The 18,905-nt window shown below is 36.7% G+C and overlaps 2 protein-coding genes across 2 annotated transcripts in view; both read left to right on the top strand.

The window, feature by feature from the left end:
• LOC119797162 (mucin-2-like) overlaps positions 1–6,199 on the top strand; it is a 51,868-nt gene extending 45,669 nt beyond the window's left edge. Inside the window, exons 39-45 of the mRNA XM_038306120.1 lie at positions 243–308; positions 1,384–1,449; positions 2,120–2,380; positions 3,823–3,929; positions 5,824–5,882; positions 5,969–6,111; positions 6,195–6,199. Coding sequence (XP_038162048.1) covers positions 243–308; positions 1,384–1,449; positions 2,120–2,380; positions 3,823–3,929; positions 5,824–5,882; positions 5,969–6,111; positions 6,195–6,199 — 707 coding nt within the window. The remainder of the gene's footprint in view (positions 1–242; positions 309–1,383; positions 1,450–2,119; positions 2,381–3,822; positions 3,930–5,823; positions 5,883–5,968; positions 6,112–6,194) is intronic.
• Positions 6,190–15,505, top strand: LOC119797149 (adhesion G protein-coupled receptor F5-like). The gene is made up of 10 exons (XM_038306106.1): positions 6,190–6,396; positions 8,647–8,856; positions 8,974–9,105; positions 9,187–9,365; positions 11,095–11,259; positions 11,372–12,775; positions 12,867–12,908; positions 14,772–14,831; positions 14,973–15,039; positions 15,131–15,505. The coding sequence occupies exons 1-10, from the start codon at positions 6,237–6,239 to the stop codon at positions 15,202–15,204; spliced, it is 2,493 nt and encodes an 830-aa protein (XP_038162034.1). The 5' UTR covers positions 6,190–6,236; the 3' UTR covers positions 15,205–15,505.
• The last annotated feature ends 3,400 nt before the right edge of the window (positions 15,506–18,905 follow it).

Below are 18,905 nucleotides of genomic sequence, written 5' to 3'. Positions count from 1 at the left end.
TTACCGTACTAATTAATTCACAGCTAAAATCAACTTAGATGTACCTGAATTGGACAAAAAACAAGGTCTATCTATAATTTGGTCAAGAGTGTTAATATCTAGAATAAATAAACATTATTTTCCACAATAGGGAAACATTGCCAGTATATCTTTTTAGAAACTATAGCAACAACAACTGCAACTTCTAATCAGTTGATATCTATGGTTCAGACAGTCAGCTCTAAGACTTTCCTCTCTTTCAGATTCATTGCCTGTTTTTACTAATGCAACAACTGCTACACCACAACCCATGACGTCCTCAGTGACAAGTAAGGGCCTTTTATGTTAGTGTGGCTCTTTATTCTCTGGTTATTAGTCTGCTTCATCTAAGTAACCATTTCTAAGGAGATGCTCGGTTTGATGATGAACATGTTATCACCAGTCATGTTAATCTGGTTTGAGTTTTATTTTGTATTTTATCAAACTTAGAATTGGTTTTCATGACATTTCTAAGATTTTGAATTGGGCAGTTTTTACCCCAAAACAAGCAAAAAAAAAAAAATAGATTTTCAGATTGAAATTTGAATTTATTTTACATTCCACTCACAATAGATAATGCAATTGATGGCAGTTGGATTATTTTATATATATTTACTAATTACTAAACAGTCATTAGAATCTTTGGTTTCTTTTATTAGACTTCTCACTGTGAGTTAGCTTAACAGGACAATTAAAAAAACGTAATGATCATTCTGCAGCTTCTTACTGTACAGTGTGTTTGCTATTTATATAATGATTTATAGATTAAAAAAGGGACATTTCTGAACATTTGGCCTGATTTGAAAACAGAGCAAATAAACTGATTATTAACAACTGATATGAACTTGATATAATTTCTCAGATTCAACAACTGAGGCCACAACTTGGTTTAACACAACAGCACCTGTAACCTTGGTAACAGGTAAGCCCTCCAAGTGACCTCTGTTCTGTTTTTCATTAAGAGTTGGCTCCTGATGTTTCTCTATAGCGATTAGGTAGCTGTATTCAATTTGGAGCCTAAAACCAAAAGCTACTCACTAAGGTCTAAAGCAACAAAGCCTGAAAATACTTTTAAAGTGTGACTTTCTGCTTATTTTTCAGTCCTTCTTATCTAAAGGTTACCGTACAAATTAATTCACAGCTAAAATAAATTTAGCTATACCTGAATTGGACTAAAAAAGGTTTGTCTATAATTTTATCAAGAGTGTTAATATCTAGGATAAATAAACATTATTTTTCACAATAGGAAAACATTGCCAGTATATCTTTTTAGCAACTATAGCAAAAACAACTGTAATCTAATCTATCTAATCAGTTGATATCTGTGGTTCAGACAGTCAGCTCTAATACTTTCCTCTCTTTCAGATTCATTGCCTGTTTTTACTAATGCGACAACTACTACACCACAACCCATGACGTCCTCAGTGACAAGTAAGGGCCTTTTATGTTAGTGTGGCTCTTTATTCTCTGGTTATTAGTCTGCTTCATCTAAGTAACCATTTCTAAGGAGGTGCTCGTTTCAAGATGAACTTGTTTTGCCAAAATTCACTTTAAGCTGTCACCATATGGTGCTTTCCACGATTTTATATCACCAGCCCTGTTAATCTAGTATTATTTTTATTTTATACTAAACTTAGAACTTGTTTTCACTACATTTGTAAGATTTTAAATTAGGCAGTTTTAACCCCCAAAAAAGCCAAATAACGCTGATTGTCAGATTGAAATGTGAATTTATGTTCTCTCACAATAGATACAGCATTCTGACTGCACTTGGTTTATTTTAAATACATTTACTAAAATGTAATTTTCGTAACGGAAAGAACTGTTAGAATGTCCCTTGCACTTAATCTGATGATTGTGATTCTTTTGAATATAATCTAGTTTTACACCCCTATCCTTAAAGCAACTACAACAGTCCTAAATACCACCAGTGTACCAAATTCAACTATTACACATTTAACACAGACTACAGCAATCACTAGTCATCCAACAACTAACACCACTAGCAGTACTCCCATGAAAAACTATATAGCTGGCCTTTTTGACAGTCAACAGCCAACTTTTACCTCTACCTCAACTAATTCCACAACTCCTTTAAAAGCTACAACTACAGAGAAATCTACACCTGCACCTTCTACCAGTGCCTCAACAACTTCAATCAGTGCCTCGACAGCTACAAGTATGACCAGTGTCTCGACAACTACAACTACAGCCAGTCCCCAGACAACTCTGACTACAACCAGTGCCCCATCTACCAAGACCACCACAACTACTACCAATGCACCCAAACCTTCTACCTCCTCAACTAAAGGCACTACAGCTTTGGCTTCTACCACAATAACTTCTGAAAGACCTGTTGAAGGTAATGATCTACTGAAAAATCCATCAGAAATTAGATCCGGGGTTCTATGTCCTGGTTCTCGGGGGCCACTGCTCTGCATCTTTTAGATATCTCTGTTTCAGCACACCTAAGTCGAATGATTGAATTGCTGAATTAAAGTGCTGTAGAAGACACTCAATTATTTATAAGTTAGAGATGTTTGGCAGCAAGGGGAAACAAGATAGTGATACTTGAAGACCAGGATTGAGAACCAGTCATTAGATTATCTGTCATTTGGCCAGGGGTTTGAATAGAATTTTCGCATTTAAATTTAACATATTGTTTTTAGTAATCAGAAGGACGAGTGCATGAGCTTGTTTAAAGGAAGGGGTACTTGATTGTGTCAGACATTGCAATGTGAGGATTTGCTGGGCTTTCCTGTCTGTTGGTATGAGTTGATTGAAATAACTCTATGAAGGGGTTTTATATCCTTAGCTGTGAATCAAACCTTTAAAAATAAAGTAGTGTTGCACCGATACCAGTATCGGGCAGGGCCCCGATCCAGTACTAAAATGCTGGTATCGGTTTCGATGAGTACCAACAAACAGGGCACTCAAACCATTCCAGGCAGGCAATAAAAAGTTCTACTGGATTCACTTTGTATTAGTCTTTTTCCTGCTTCACAAAGGTAGGCAGCAGCTTGACAAAGCCATGATGGCAATTATTTTACATCCAAGTAGTATGTTGTTCTTTATATACACACATACATCAATTTCAAACAGATGGTATTGGTATGGTATCGGCCAATACTGCACAGCCAGGTGTCGAGTATCAATATTAGGGCAAAAAAAATGACATCGGCGCAACATTTAAATAAACTGATGTGAATTTAATTGAATTCAATGCAATTGTCTGACAACCATAATTTAATTAGTCAGACATCTGATTTGACAGACAGAATTGAATTTTGTGTATATCTGACAATAAATGTAATACTAATTACAAGTTACTGCATTTAAGTATAGAATTGTTTAAAGCATAGGTTAATTGAAGATAACAACATTAGAGGTACTAAGGCATGGTTTTTGAAGAAAATCTTTTTGATTTTGTTTCATCATCTTTTTAGTTATAATATTATATATAATATATAATAATATTCTGCTGCACGTCAGGCTTCATGACCAAAAACTGCAAATTATTGTTTACAGTCAAATATTGTCATATGAGTTTTTCAGTTAAAGATTTTGTGCACCGTGTGGCTGTACTGATAAGTCACAATAAACAAAAACAACCTGTTTGTTTTCATCTTTATATTTAAAATGACCCTACTTAAAACAACAGATGTCATCTATAGAATATATATATTTTTTTATTAGGCTGTGTGATATTTGTTGAAAGTGAATGCTGTTTATTGGTATATGTGTTTAATTTGCATGCTCTGTCTCAGAGACCAGAAAAATAAACTTTTTATTTTGAATAAACAGCAACTGACATACCGATGTCAGTCGAGCTAGACCTGGAATTCATCGATAAGTACAACGATAAAACCAGTCAGGAATTCCGAGACCTTTCATCAAGAATTGCTGAAGCAGTGAGTAGCTTTAATTTCTCTACAAGTTTTGGATATGTTTTGATCTAGAAAACATTCAACAAGGAAAAGCAAATGTATTTGTATTGTAAATTTCAATTAAAGGGCAAATCAAAAGGCAAAGAATGAAGAGAACAAAAACATAACACAGAGAGAAGTACATTGCAGTGGCATAATAGAGACAGATAAAGCTGAGATGGATAGCAAACGTATCCATATAATATTATAGTTAAAAGTTAAAATCATTAAAAGACCAAAAAAAAAAAAAATAATAATAATAAATACATTTTAACCTTGTTAAAGCTTGTTAAGCTTTTAACCATAAGAAAAAGCTTAGGGTTACAGAATTAAAAGCTGCCTCTCTGTGTTTAGAGCCAGTTCTGGGAATGTGGAATAGACTTGACCCTGAAGACCTGAGAGGTCTGGGTAATTGATACACAGACAAGTCTAATTTAACATATTTTAAAGATAATGTATTTTGGTGCAAGACATTCAGTAATTTAAAGCTTAAAATAAGTATTCTAAAGTCTATTCTGTCAGATCCATGGAACCAGTGGAAGGACTTAAGAATTGATTGATGTGTTCCACTTTCTTAAGTAAAGTGAGGACGAGAGCAGTAGCATTCTGGATCAACTGCAGCTCTCTGTTCCACTTCTAATTTGCACTAATCAATTTGACGAAATAGATATTTGGATTAGTTTTTTTAAAATCTGCTAAAACAAAAGTCCTTCAGGTAGTAAAAGGCAGACTCCAGAACTGTCTGTATGAACTTGTGGGTTCAGATTTCAGTCCTGATCAATGGATCCTATCTGAAATAACTGAAGCTATATCCAAGTTTTTATCATTTCTCCAATAGTCCAGAAGTTAGGACTTTTGTTTTGTTTATTCAGATGTAGAAAATTTTGGCATGACAATGCACTGCTTTCTTCTATGCATTTACAAAGCACATTAAAGGTATTATAGTTACCAGATTACATTGTGATATTGTAATGTGTGTCATGTAAATCCCTTAATTTAAATCCTTTAATTGTTCCACAATGGGAAATTGCCTCTCTGCATTTTACCCATCACCTTGGGGAGCAGTGGGCTGCCATTGTGTGTCACGTGGGCAGCCCACTGCTTGGTTTTGTGAATTTTCTCATTTTGTCTCTCATAGTTGAGGTATATCTATGATGAAAATTACCGGCCTCTCTCATCTTTTTAAGTGGGAGAACTTGCACTATTGGTGGCTGACTAAATACTTTTTTGCCCCACTGTAGCGCCAATTCACAACACAAGTCATCTCAAGGCACTTTACAGTTCACCAGATCATCCAGTCAAATTGATTTAAGTTTTCTATCTAAGGAAAACCAGTCAATTGCATCAACTTATTGACACGCAGGCAATCCCTCTTACTAAGCATGCTTGTAGCGATAGTGGAGAGGAAAAACTTTTGACAGGAAGAAAGCTCCAGCAGAACCAGACTCAGTGTGAGCGCCCATCTGCAGAGGCCGACTGGGTTCAAGGAGACAGAAGCAGAGATACAAAAGGCGGCCCCGTCTAGGAAATACAAAGCCAGACAGACAAGCTCAGAGCCAGCTCCAGTGTTAGAGGATGGAGAGAGCACATCCAAACCGGTCACAGTCAGAGAAACAGGACTGCACTGAAAAACAGGCCGATCTCAAACATCTATAAACATAGGTGTTGATGGCAGCAGGGCAGCTGATATTACAAGGCAAAGCTACTATGAGAAAACGCAGAGAGAGCATAACGTTAGAGATTAAAATAACAGATTCTGCAGAGAGGGAGAATAGAGATAGAATGAAACAGAGTGAGGAAAAAGGTGTCCCTTTGTCCTCCAGCACTCTCTTTACTTATCTTCATAGGTAAAGTAACTTATCTTGTTTTTTTCACCCAGCTTGGGGAGCCGTATACACGTCTGACTGGATACATTGGAGTTTCTGTGACAGATCTTAGGTATGTTTTTTCTTTAATAAATAAAAATCAAGATTCTGGACTCAACAATTACAATGCTGTTGTTGTTTTGTGTGTGTGTCCCAAAGGCCAGGCAGTGTTATTGCAGATTTTACTGTGAAGATGTCTGGACCAGTTGATCTGACTGAAATCACTGAGGCCAATTCAAGGCTTGATAAAGCATTGGGGCCAATTGCTCGTGTTCTTGCTACACCGACTGCAGAGTACAACAGTAAAAAGTTAAACATACAAAAATTTTTTTTTACATTAATGTATTTTAAGCTGACCTAATTTTCTCTTTAAGGTCCAATCCAGCTTAAATCAAGTGTAAAGGACTCTATTTTTACTGGGAAAACCATGACCCTGACTTGTGACCCTAGCAATGTCAATATGGGAAAAGTGAAAACTACTGAATGGAAATTTAATGGGTTTGAAATTAGATCAGAGAGACATAAAATATCTTCTTCTGAAAATCAGTCCAACCTGGTAGTGGAAAAAGTAATATCAGGTGATGCTGGTAAGTAAAAAGCTATTTTATTTAAATAAAAATGAAAAAAACTAAAACAAAATGTGTTTAACCTGTTAAATATGAGTTCCCCCCATTGGACATACAGTACTGCCACAATAAGGCTACGAGTAGTTTCATCTATTCGTTGTTATGGCTACTGCGCGCCATTACAACAATTTTATTTGGTAGGCTTAAACCTCCCAAGAGTTAAAAAACTGTAGATGATTTAATTTATGTTTTTTTTTTTTTGTGTGTGAATTTGTAGTGACCATTAATGGTTGTAATATCGCTGCCTTGAGCCAAGTTGACATCTCTGTAATCTTGATGGATGACTTTATGCTTCGACAGAAAAAAATATATATTTTAAGAGAATATTTGAAAATGTTTAGTCAAAGCTTTCTTTTGTTTTCTTGCATATTTCGTTATTCAAAAAACTTGGGTAACATTTATCAGAAGAAAAGAGAACTGTAGAAGTCCAGATGTAGGGAAATTGGTACAATAAAGTATGCTGGTAAAGATTCTCGGTCATCCAGGTCATAGTCATTCCAAAACAGTTAAAAAACAATCCACTGGACCTGGTTTCCAAGTTTGAAGATGATTCGCTTTCCATCCAGGAAGCTTTTTTGTTTCAAAATGTCAGAATTAGTGTTGAGTTCGAAGCTATATACAGTAGCCCAAAAACTGATTTTGGCTTAGAAAACGTGCAAATTGGACTCCTCTGGACAGGACTCTGCTATCCACTTGCACCTTAAAGACAAGGGACACTCAGTTGAGAACCAGAATGTTTACATTTGGACAAAATAGACAGGTGGTTTGAAAGTGTTGTGAAGGAAGCCATTTATGTTACTAGAGAAAATCCAACCTTAAACAGAGGGGGTTGTCTCAGGTTTCAGCTTTCAGAAACCTACAATGCAGGGATAAAGTTGATTCCTTCCTGCTATCATTTCAACCCCCCACCCCATGCAGGGGACAAAAAGTCTCACCTGGGCAGCCAAGCCAACAATTGCCCCTAGGATCCCCCCTTTCATAGGCATAGCCCAGTATCGGGTATTGCAGTGTGACAAAGAACCCAAAACGACTCCCCATTCCTAAGGGTTAGACCTGTTCTTCTTGTTCAATTTGCATATTTTCTAAGCCAAACGTTTTTTGGCTATCCAATCCAATCCACTTTATTTATATAGCACGGTTTAAATAAACACAAGGTTTCCAAAGTGCTGCACAAAAAGATAAAATAACTAAAATAAATAAAAGTAATAAAATAAAATAAAAGCACTGCCCGCACAGGATAAAAAAATGCATGTGTATACATAAAATCAACATGTGTACATAAAATCAACACTCTACATGGTGTTAAAAGCCAAAGAAAAGAGGTGGGTTTTAAGAAGAGTTTTAAAATGAGACAGAGAGGTGGCCTGTCTAATGTGCAGCGGCAATGCATTCCAGAGTTTTGGAGCTGCAACAGAAAATGCTCGATCTAGTATATAAAGCTTTGAATTCAACGCTAATTCTGCTATTTTTTATTGTAAAAGCTTCCTGGATGAGAAGCGAAAGGTTTTCAAACTTGGAAACCAAGTCCAGTGGATTGTTTTTTTACCTTTTTGGAAAGAGTAGAACAAAGTAGGACTACGGAAACAAACACAAAAAAACACCAAAGGTAGTTTATAATTTCAATGACAGGGAAGCTTGTATAATGTCAGCAATGTGGACATTATAGATTTTTTGAAACTCATGCCAGCCAAACAAGCATGCTCATTCTGAGCTAGCATTCACCCAGCCACAGCTACATATGTACACACATTCAAACACAGATATTCAGGTCTGCAGGTAGCTTCGGGTTGAGTTCTATGCCCAAAAGCACTTCAACATGTACCAGGGAAAGAAGATGTAACTTTTTAACTGAATGATACTGTAATTATTTCCAAAAAAGTATAAAACAAAAGTTAAAAAAAAAACAATCTACTGGACTTTGTTTCCAAGTTTAAAGACGTTTCACTTCCAATCGAGGAACCTTTTTTAAATTCAAATGTCAAAAATAGCATTGGGCTTGAGGCTCATATACAGTAGCCCTACAAAGCCTTTAGAAAACATGCATAACTTTTTTGGTAATGATTATGAATTGCATGACTGAGAATCTTCACCAGATACTATAACTATTCCCCTCTGTGCCACAGCTGACAGTGTAAATGATCAGCATCCACATGATCAATTATTCACCTTTATTTTGTAAAATAATTAATCATACAATGTTTGTAATTGCAGGGCTTTATGAATGCATACTACGGGGGGAAGGTTTTAGTTTTATCCAAAAGAGAACTGTGAAAAATAGTGAGATCAGACAAGCCCCTAATGTGCGAATCTCACAAACAAGGTGGGTTAAATGTGAGGAGAATAAAAACGAAAAAGTTACTTGCTGTGTGCAGTCTCCTTATAAGGTGAAATGGTACGAGGGTTCTACAGAATTAAGTTCAGGTAAGCATCAATGAATGACAAATATGTTTAATATTTACCGTATGCTTAGCAATTCAATAGCTCTTTACTACAGTATGTACGTTGTAAAAATCTGTTTCAATTCAATTCAATTTCCAGTTCCTGAAAAAGACTGCATCATACATGAATTTAACATGCAAGGCTGCAGTGACCCAACAAGAGAATTTACCTGTCAAGTTACTGAAGATGCGACATATAAAGCAACAACCAAAGTGAACATATTCACAGATCGTAAGAGCAACCTATGAAACACAGTCTTTTTTTCCATTTTACTTTTCCTCTGACTGAATATATATTTTGCAAACCTTTAAGCTGTTGTATGTGAAGATGAGGAGTACGGGACTGGAAGAGCGGGTGACAAAGCAAGCGCTATGTGTGCTGATGGTCTGGAGGGTAACAAGATTGCAGAGTGTGAGGAAAATGGAGCATGGAAACTGATAATGGACTCCTGTATTGTTACAAAGATCAATGAGCTGCTGATTGATTCTGCAGTAAGTAGCTTTTTACCTTAGTACAGAAGTTTGATGACTCTTTTGGAGATGTGGAAACCCTGTAAAGGCTTTTCTGAATTACAGATGGTTTAATTGACAGATGCAGTAAGCCATATTTTAACACCACCATGTAGCTTTCTGCTGTATTCTTATTGTATTCTTGCACTAATATGCTAGAAGAACAAGAAATTAAAAAAACATTTTTCCCCCCCTAATATTTAATTCCATTACTGTTTATAATAAACATATCAAAAGCCCTACTAAATGTTGAGGTGATTAAAGGACCAATGCCCTTAGTACTGATGTGGTGTGAGCTGTGTCCAAGAGGCAGAACGTGCTTTTAATCATTGCAACACCAACAGCTGCAAAAGTTTATTTTTAACCATAGTGTAGAATAATCTGTCTCAGTCTAGCGTCTCATCCACATTCTTTAGTTTCTTATTACCAGTACCAGTTCAGCCATAACAAGGTTTAAGAAAACTTGAAGGTATGACTGAAAACAAAAACCACAGAAACAGGAGAAAAAACTATTTCAGAAGCAGAAGGGTTTTCAAAAGTGTTACATATGAATTAATGTCTTAAGGTGCCCCACCTTGAATGAAATATAAAATGATGAAAAAAATAACCCAAAAACTGCACAAAATTCAACTCACTAACACTTAACAGTTTCCACCGAACATCCCCCTTTGTTATTTTTATTACTGAATGTGCTAGATAAATAAACTTGTCTCATTTTGGAAGAGAAAGCACTTCCATTTTGACCTACAGAAAAATATCACTGCATACTTTCCATCCCAAGTTCTTCTGGACTTGACTTGTGGCACATTGTTTCAGCAATGCCTTCCATAAATACAAATCCTTTTTCTAAAATTACAAACATCTCTTTGATGGTTTTAGAAAATCATACTCTTTACCACTGTTAGGCTTTTTGAAGTCATGGTTTGCATGCAGAGAAAGACCAAGGTTTTAAATGCATTAGGATAGAGAGAGCACATACATAGCACCAACAAGTGGAGCCTGAAGGTAAAACAAAGCCAGAGATGATCAAGCCAACCATGGCCATCCAACACAATGTGCCGATTAAACTTTGGTTTTGGGACTAAATGTATGCTTTATTCAGCTGCATGCAACAAAATGAAATCTTAGTTTAAATAAAGTGCCAACAAATGTAATGTTTAGCACTTGTTGGAAACAAATGGCATCTTTGGTTCAATGCTGGAATCATCAAACATGTTGCAACAGTTATTTAACAGTTAGGGCCTGAACACGCTGGGCATGGTTTTGTGTCCAATTCGACAGAAACCCTTTTTGTTAAATGATGTCTGGAATGGGGCATAGCTCCGACCATGATAGACCCCTGTTCTACTTTTATCCGACCCATGCAACAATTTGGCAGCAATCGTATTAGTCTTACACGAAAAGTGACACAGTGGCAAAGTAAAACACATCTGCTTTGAGAAAAAAAAAAAATCTCAGAATCCAATTTCTTTGGCTTAATATGATAATTTGACCAAGTTAAATGCTGTACATTGTTTCAGCTTGTGGGTATTGTTTCAGTTGGTCTCAATTGGTTTATATATTTGGGCTAGATACAAATTTTTATACAAAGATTTAAGGGATCCTATCGTTCATTCTAAGTATAATTGTGTTTGAAATACTGCTTATCACCCCCACCTCCCTCTTTGTGTTCCTTATTGTCATCTTTGTGTCTGTTTTACTACCCATTAAGGATCTGAAGGAAGAAGAGATTCAGGTGTTTTCAGCAAATCTAAGTAAGGCTGTCCAGAAAGAGGAGGAGCAAATTTCCCAGTCCTCAGCAACAATATCGGCAATTGTTGATATATTAAATACAATTGCAAGGGTTTCACAACAGGTCAATGAAGATGTGATGCAAGTATGTAAACTGCTCCATTCTATTTTTCAAGTTCTTGAAAAACTTCTTTAGAACAGGCGCAGGTAGGTTTGCTAATAATTTATCATATTCTCTTTCTGTTTCTTATCTATAGAATGTGTTGAATACTGTTGATGTCATCGTTGGAGATGATGCAAAGGAGTCCTGGGACTTCCTGAATACAAATCAAACTCAAAATTCAAGCTCAGAACTTCTAAGTTCCCTGGAGACAATTTCTGACAAATTAACTGGAAAATTTGCTTTGAGTACTCAGAGGATCCAGCTGGACAGAACCCAGTTCAGCGGCTCTTTCAATGAACAATTGACCTCCAATGTCACTATAGAACTCCCAGAGACAGGCCTCAATAATATCTCTATTACCACCATTGTATTCTCCTCCCTTCATAATGTTATGCCAGCACGGAATTCTTCGTTTGACTTTACCATTTCTAACAACATAACCAATGAAACTACACCAGACAATGCCATCAATGGTGCTGTGCTGCTGGTAAAAGTCGATAAAACTATTCGTAATGTCAATCTGAGTTTCCAAAAACGCAATTCAATTCTGGAACTGAACCCACAGTGTGTCTTTTGGAATTTTAGCCTATTTGATCGACTTGGTGCATGGGATGATCAGGGCTGCAAGTTTGTTTCTGACATAAACGACACTGTAACCTGCACCTGCAACCACCTCACATCTTTCTCAATTCTGATGTCAACGGATATTCCTGAATCAATCAGAAAATTCTTGGATATAATGACATATATTGGAGTTGGGATATCAATGGTCAGCCTGCTGATTTGTCTCGTTATTGAGGGAATTGTTTGGAGAGCCCTAACCAAAAATAGCACTGCTTTTATGCGCCATGTCGCCATTGTCAACACAGCGCTGTCCCTGCTGATTGCTGACATCTGCTTTATCATTGGAGCCGCTATTGCAAAGAACCCTAAAGAAAACCCGGATGAGGACTACACAGTACCCCTTGGACCTTGTAGTGCAGCAACCTTTTTCATGCACTTTTTCTATCTTGCCATGTTCTTTTGGATGTTTGTTTCAAGCCTTCTGCTCCTATACCGGACAGTCATGGTCTTCTCTGAAATGTCCAAATGGACCATGTTTGCCATTGGATTGACTGTGGGATATGTTTGCCCTCTGATTATAGCTGTTACTACTGTTGCCGCCACAGCACCTGGGGAAGGATACATCAGGGAAGATCTAGCTTGCTGGCTAAACTGGACTAAAACTAAGGCCCTCCTGGCCATGGTCATCCCTGCCTTGATCATAGTGGTGTTTAATATTTTGGTCATTATATTGGTTTTGTACAAAATGGTTAGACGGAGGAGTATTGGAAACACATCCCAGGCAGGTGAGAAAAATGCATTGGTAGTCATTCTAAGATGTGTGGCCATACTCAGTCCTTTGTTTGGACTCACCTGGTCTTTGGGAATTGGAACCATGGTGGAGCCAACAAATGAAGGGATTCATGTTGCCTTTGCTTTCTTCAACTCTTTGCAGGTATTTGCAGGAGATATATTTTTTTTCAGCATTTAAATTAGGATTTTATCTCCTGTGCTCTTTTACTAAAATAATGTTTAACCTTCTTCAGGGTTTCTTCATTTTAGTGTTTGGGACATTATTCGATTCCAAGGTATGTTGACTTTATTTTCAATATCAGTATTAAGTATACCATCACTCACCAGTCTTTAAGAAATATATATAGACATGAGAACCTCCGTTTTAATTTACTCTACCATGAAGAGTGGATGTGACTTCAGATAAACCATGCCTGTGTGCAACGACTTTATACGAACAATAAAATTCCTCCATCCACTGTGAAATGTAGCCCATAATGAACTAACCATAGGCAACTAAAATAGCTGCAGTGGCAGATGTAGTGAAGCTTAGTGTGATCAGAGGCATTTGGTGAGTCATTTTTGCCTTATTAGCGAACAATAAGGCAAGATGACAGGCAAAACAATGTACTAAAGAGTTATGGGTCAGGCCATTCAAGCTGTATCAAAGCAAAATTCAGCATTAAATTCCAAATTGTTTGCAGTCACATAAAGACTAAAGAGGAGCGCTTATTCACTTAGCAGTTAAGTTTTTTCTTTAATTGCAATATAATAATTGGACAACTCCAAGCTTTTTAAACATTCTACAGTCTTACGCCATGGTTACCTTTAAAATACATGTGAATTATTCTTGAATTTATGGAGATTAGTTTACTGTCTTAATAAAGCTTTGAAATTGGGCTATTCTAGTTGCCTGATCTTGTCTTGTGATTCATCCCAAATGAATTCTGATGTATGTTGTTTTTCCCATTTAAATAGAGAAATGTCCAAGTTTCAACCATAATACCTTTAAATTACTTTAGTGTGAGAAATGTGTACATATTTCTCCCTCAGTGTTACCTTATCTGCCTTGTGCAATTAACCAAGGCCACTGGCACCACAGAGATTATCCAGCATGATGCTATCACCAGAGTACTTGGCAGCTGGTATATATTTTTAAGTTTGGGAGCCTAAAGAGTTCCACAGAAGGTGCTAGTTTCAGTCAAGTTGGAAGGTGTTGTATCTTAGTAGACACTGTACTGTATAGCAGCCTGTGCTATGTAGAGTGTCTCTACTGCGTGTCTAACCAGTTTGTTTGAATTAGAGGCTGACACTTTGACCTTTCTTGCCAAAGCAGTTATACTTTGGATAACTTGAATGTTTTATACTTTTATACTGTTGTTAAAAATTATAGTTTTGAATTCTGCAATAATGTAGATATGGCACTAACAAATGTCTGATACTACTAATCTCACTCTAAGTTTTTTGTTGAGTTCTTTGTATTTTCTCATTGTTCTTTAATCTCCTGAATTCTGACAAGCTTTTTAATAACGATAAAGGAATAATTTCTCCACTGCAGCCAATGATGGTTACTTACACAAGCGTTGTAAACTGTGACTTTTTCCACTTCAATGAAATATATTCAGCACCGCTAGATATAAGATTCAGATCAATGTATTTATGTATTTTAGGTTCGATGTATAATTTTGATCATTAGTATATTGCAAAAGTCCGAACTTTTGTTAAAACACTTAAACTCTCCCTTTAAACTTGTAATGAAGTTTCAGACAGATGTTTCATTGTACAAGCTTTTCAGACTAAAATAAATTATAACGTTATTACGATGAAATGATAAGATCCCCAAATAAATAACACATCTATACTCCTTTTACTTCTATGGGAGGCTTCTGACAAAATCTAAAAAGAATAAGACAGACATAATATTTATCAACTGATACCGATTTTCAGATAAATTGTTAATAATTTTTTCACATGATGGTTTTTGTGGTCCCAGATTCAAACTAAAGATAATGAACCATGTAACTCACATTTCTACATTATGAAAATACTTCGACAAGTACATATATTTAAATGAGTTCAGTTTAAATAAAGACCAGAATTAATTTCCTTTAGGTTTGACAAATTGTTATCACTTCCTTAAAATGTTATTCCCTTTGCAGGTCCGTTCTTTTGTTTCACAAAGAGTATCGGCTTTAAGCTCCACATCTAGCAGAACAAGGGTAGGTTCTACATTTGAGTTATTCGGCTTGATCACCCTTATCATTTTGATTGCCAAAAATCTTAAAAAAGCTGTGATAGACCTGAACTTCATAGTGCAAACTATTTCTATCAATTTATTTTAAACCTGCTTTCTTTAATAGAGCACAAGTGCGGGGAATTCCTCGAGCAGCGGACTAAAAATCTTTAACCGAATTTGGAGGAGAAGGAGTAAGCTGTTTAAAGATCACTACATTAAGAAATTGTTCATATGACTTATAACTTAAATTGCTATCCTAATTGACACTTTGTTTCTTTTCAGATGTGTACCGTGTCACACGGGTGCAAAACTCAAGCAGCAACGCTGAATCTTCAGAGTCATACTCCAGCATCTAAATCAGTTCAACTCAAATCTGCATTTCTGCAGACAGAATTTAAATTTAAAGGTAGATTATATATACCATGTCTTTAACCTGAAGTTTTGTGTAAGGAAAAGGAAATTGAATTGTAAATTAAAATTTGCTGGTAATTACTTGTTTTAACTGCATGACACGAGGCTGCTGTTTCCTATCATCATTGTGAAGTCTACAGGTAGACAGTTGGTTTGTATGGGGAAAAAAGAAGGAAAAAAAACCATCAAGTTTATCTTCCCCAAAACTTTGTCAATCACACAGAAAGATTGTAAATGTAATTTTAAAAATGTGAGAGAGAAAAAAATGTATTACTATTTGAGAAAGAATAAACCTACAGTGTGATTCTATTCTTGGCTCTAGTGCTTGTTTTATTTTATTTTAGTTTGGAAATCCGCCAGACACTATAGCTAGCTTTTTTTGAGGGTCACTTTTGGTTTTTCACTGAAAAACTTGCTACCGTATTAACCTTTTATAGGCTTCTTAATTAAATATTTTTGAAAAATCAACATTTCAAGCCAATAGTATTATTGGAGTCCTAGACAAGACCTTATTACTTTTGTAGTATTCAAATTATGTATATTTTAAAAGCAAAAGATTATATCATGAAATGGCCACTTGCCCTGATAAATTAAGAAAAAGAACAAAAGTGCTTTGATGAGAAATGAATGAAAAACACTCCCAGAGTGAAAGAAACAGCATAACCTTAGAGTATTAATGCTTATACAGGCACTTACTTTTCTAAAAACTTTTTATTATTGTACAGATGTGTTCAGATGCAGACCTGAGGCCCATACCACAGAGCAAACTCAACGTAGCAGGATTAATTCTAGTCCATCCAGTTTTAACAATCCACAAAAATGGAAATCGGGATCAGTGGTACCACCCAGCTGGTTATCACCTCTCCCTATCCAGTTTTTAACTGAATAGGTGAACACGCACATCGAAAGGGACAGGTTAGATTTTTAATTGGCCTACATACATATATATATTAAATGTGAACCGCCAGGTAGAAAAAAAATTCAGACTTTGTTAATAAAAGATACTGATGTGTAGCATATTTATGCATTTAGCAATCATCTGTCACGTCATTAGTACTGTGGTGAGGTTGCATCCTCGAACGACCCGGGCTATCTGGACTGGGTATCCCGATTTGTAAAAGTAAGAAGACAGGAAGAGTTTTGGCTGGTGATTAAACAGGTCCAGCCTTCCCGGGTTTGCATTGCCCGTATGCTCTGTTGCGTAGCAGCCGTGAAAGTTAATACAAAAAGCAGGAAAAGAATGGATACCTAACCACTTACTGCTATTCTGGGTTGCAATAACATTTTCGAGGAGCTTCAACAGCAGTACCATATCAGATTTATAGTTCCCACACTGCAGATATAATAGAACCTGTCATTTAATCTCAGCCAAACTAATTTATAGAGGGATGGATGAAACATTTCAATAATCCAAACATTACCTGGAACAAATCTGACTCAATAACCGTTAAAACCAACTATTTTCATTAATTTCAGATGGAACTATTCATATACTTGTATTATATTAAACTGTACTTCCAATTTTCACAACTGTCCTGCGTCAAGTAAGTTCTTCCTTTGAGCAAAGAGCGGCAGGCATGCTTGGACTCGCAATGAATCCTGGGATACCCAATGCTATGAAGGATACACTGGACCCGTCCTTCAAAACTGGCAAAAAGAAGGCTGAATTTGTCGGCCGCATAACGAGGAGTCTTCCAATCCGAACAGGCCTCGGCATAGCTCTATGACGTCATTGACCAATGAAACTGGCCTTCGGAGGATGGAGCTTCTGGATTCGAACTCAGCATGTTTTTTTCCGCTACGTTTTTCTGCAAGATGAGTTTTTGATCCTCACATTAGAAATAAAGTGCTATCCCTTCTGCTCTCATTATTGTGATTGGTCTTCTACCTTGAACCCTACCCTTTATACGTGCTCGTTCATAGATTCATGATTAATTAAAGCTGGATTGAATCAACGAGTTGATCACCAGCTTTGTGTTACAGCTGATGCTGATTACAATTCTTATGGATTAAATAAACTGGATAGTCTGGAATTATCCTGCTATGTTGAGCTTGCTTAATGGTATGGGCCTCTTCTTAAAGCCCCCTTCTGTCATGATCTTATCTAAGGCTCGGACCCACATGCAGTGAAACCAAATAGAGAGACACAGAGTAAAAGTTGAACGGGTTTTATTGAAATGTTTTTGAGCTCGGTGCAGAGTTTCTCCGAACTCTGCTCAGCCGGAAACTGGAAGGCGAGGGGAAGACAGACTGTTAGATTCAGGCTCAGTGGGAAATTAGATTTGTTAATCTTGAAGGAGTTGATTTGTTGCGACTCACGTTTCCAGAGAAGAGACTCTTTGACTCCAGTCTGTGTGTTGGTCTTCCAGAGTTTGTCTGATTCGGTGAAGGGCGGAACAGGGTTTACCCAGAACTCGGACGGTGAGGAATCATGCAGACGCTGGTTGCAACTAAGTTTTCCTGTGGTACTTGAACGGGTCGTGGTGAAAATGGTTTCCTTACTCAGTGGGTAATCTCAGCAGTTTCAAAGGTGGCTGGATCCAAACCTCCTGTTTGGAATCCGTCGCTCAGTGTAAGACTCAGTTGATCCTTCCTGGGAGAGGCGGTCCGGAAAGGTCCAATTTGCTGGAGGGCTTCCTGCCGAAAGGCAAAAACAAACAAAGTTGAATCTCAGGGAGACAAGCACTCAGTCAAACTCTAAAGATCTCAGTTTGGCTAGTGTACAAAACTCGCAATACAAAAACTCAGATTAGACTCAGAATAAACAATGCTTGGCTAGAGTACCCCAAACAGGCAAACACTCTGGCTTCAAGGCAGTTGCAACCAGCAGCTTAAGAGCAGTCCGGTGATGAGGTAACCGTTCGCAGGTGTGTGAGGAGGCGGACCGGAACCAGGCGCCTCCTGGTGGTGGAAGGGAGAACACAAAGACGAGACAAACAGACGAACACAAAACCTGGAGTCCTGACACCTCCCTTTGACCTTTTTGTTTGTTTGTTTTTAACTAAATCACGATTGCTTTGATAACAATAACATTTTGTTTATTTATTGTTAAAAATTAAATTTTTTTATTTGTCTTTCCATTAAAAGAGGATTTCTTTTCGAGAACTAGCAGTTCTTTTTTTTTTTTTTTTTTTTTTTTTTTTTTTTTTTTTTTTTTTACAGTGTCCTGTCTGGCAAGGTGGCAATAAGAATAATTGTCTTGATGCCAAAAGGAGCCCAACAGATTTTACTTTCACAAGTGTAGCGGTATCGCAATTGCCATACCGCTCCACTTGTTTCATGTATATAAATTGCTTTATTATAATTATGCAGGGAGTTTTACAGTTCATATGGACACTGCAATGTAAGTAGAGCAGAAAAACAGAAGAAGAAGAAGGAAAAAGAAAAAGAAAAAAACAGGACAAAAGATGAAAGAAAGAGGAGATAGGAAGGAGACAATGACAAAACATTTTCAGTCTGCTTCAACACCTGTAATGAGATGGAGAAAAAAAAAAAAAAAAAGAAAAAAGAACAGCACAACCAAAAAACATGGTACGAGATATACAATAAAGCAAACACCTTGAAACTATCACTAAAGTAATATTATTAAGTCTGACATGTACTCTGTGTTACCTGAAGATATGAATGTGGGGTTTCTGTTTGGAAG

Source organism: Cyprinodon tularosa, unplaced genomic scaffold (assembly GCF_016077235.1).
Source record: "Cyprinodon tularosa strain WSP-4 unplaced genomic scaffold, ASM1607723v1 ctg572, whole genome shotgun sequence".
Taxonomy (NCBI): Eukaryota; Metazoa; Chordata; class Actinopteri; order Cyprinodontiformes; family Cyprinodontidae; genus Cyprinodon; species Cyprinodon tularosa.
Note: the sequence above shows the minus strand (reverse complement) of the source record. Positions and strands in the feature narration are given on the sequence as shown.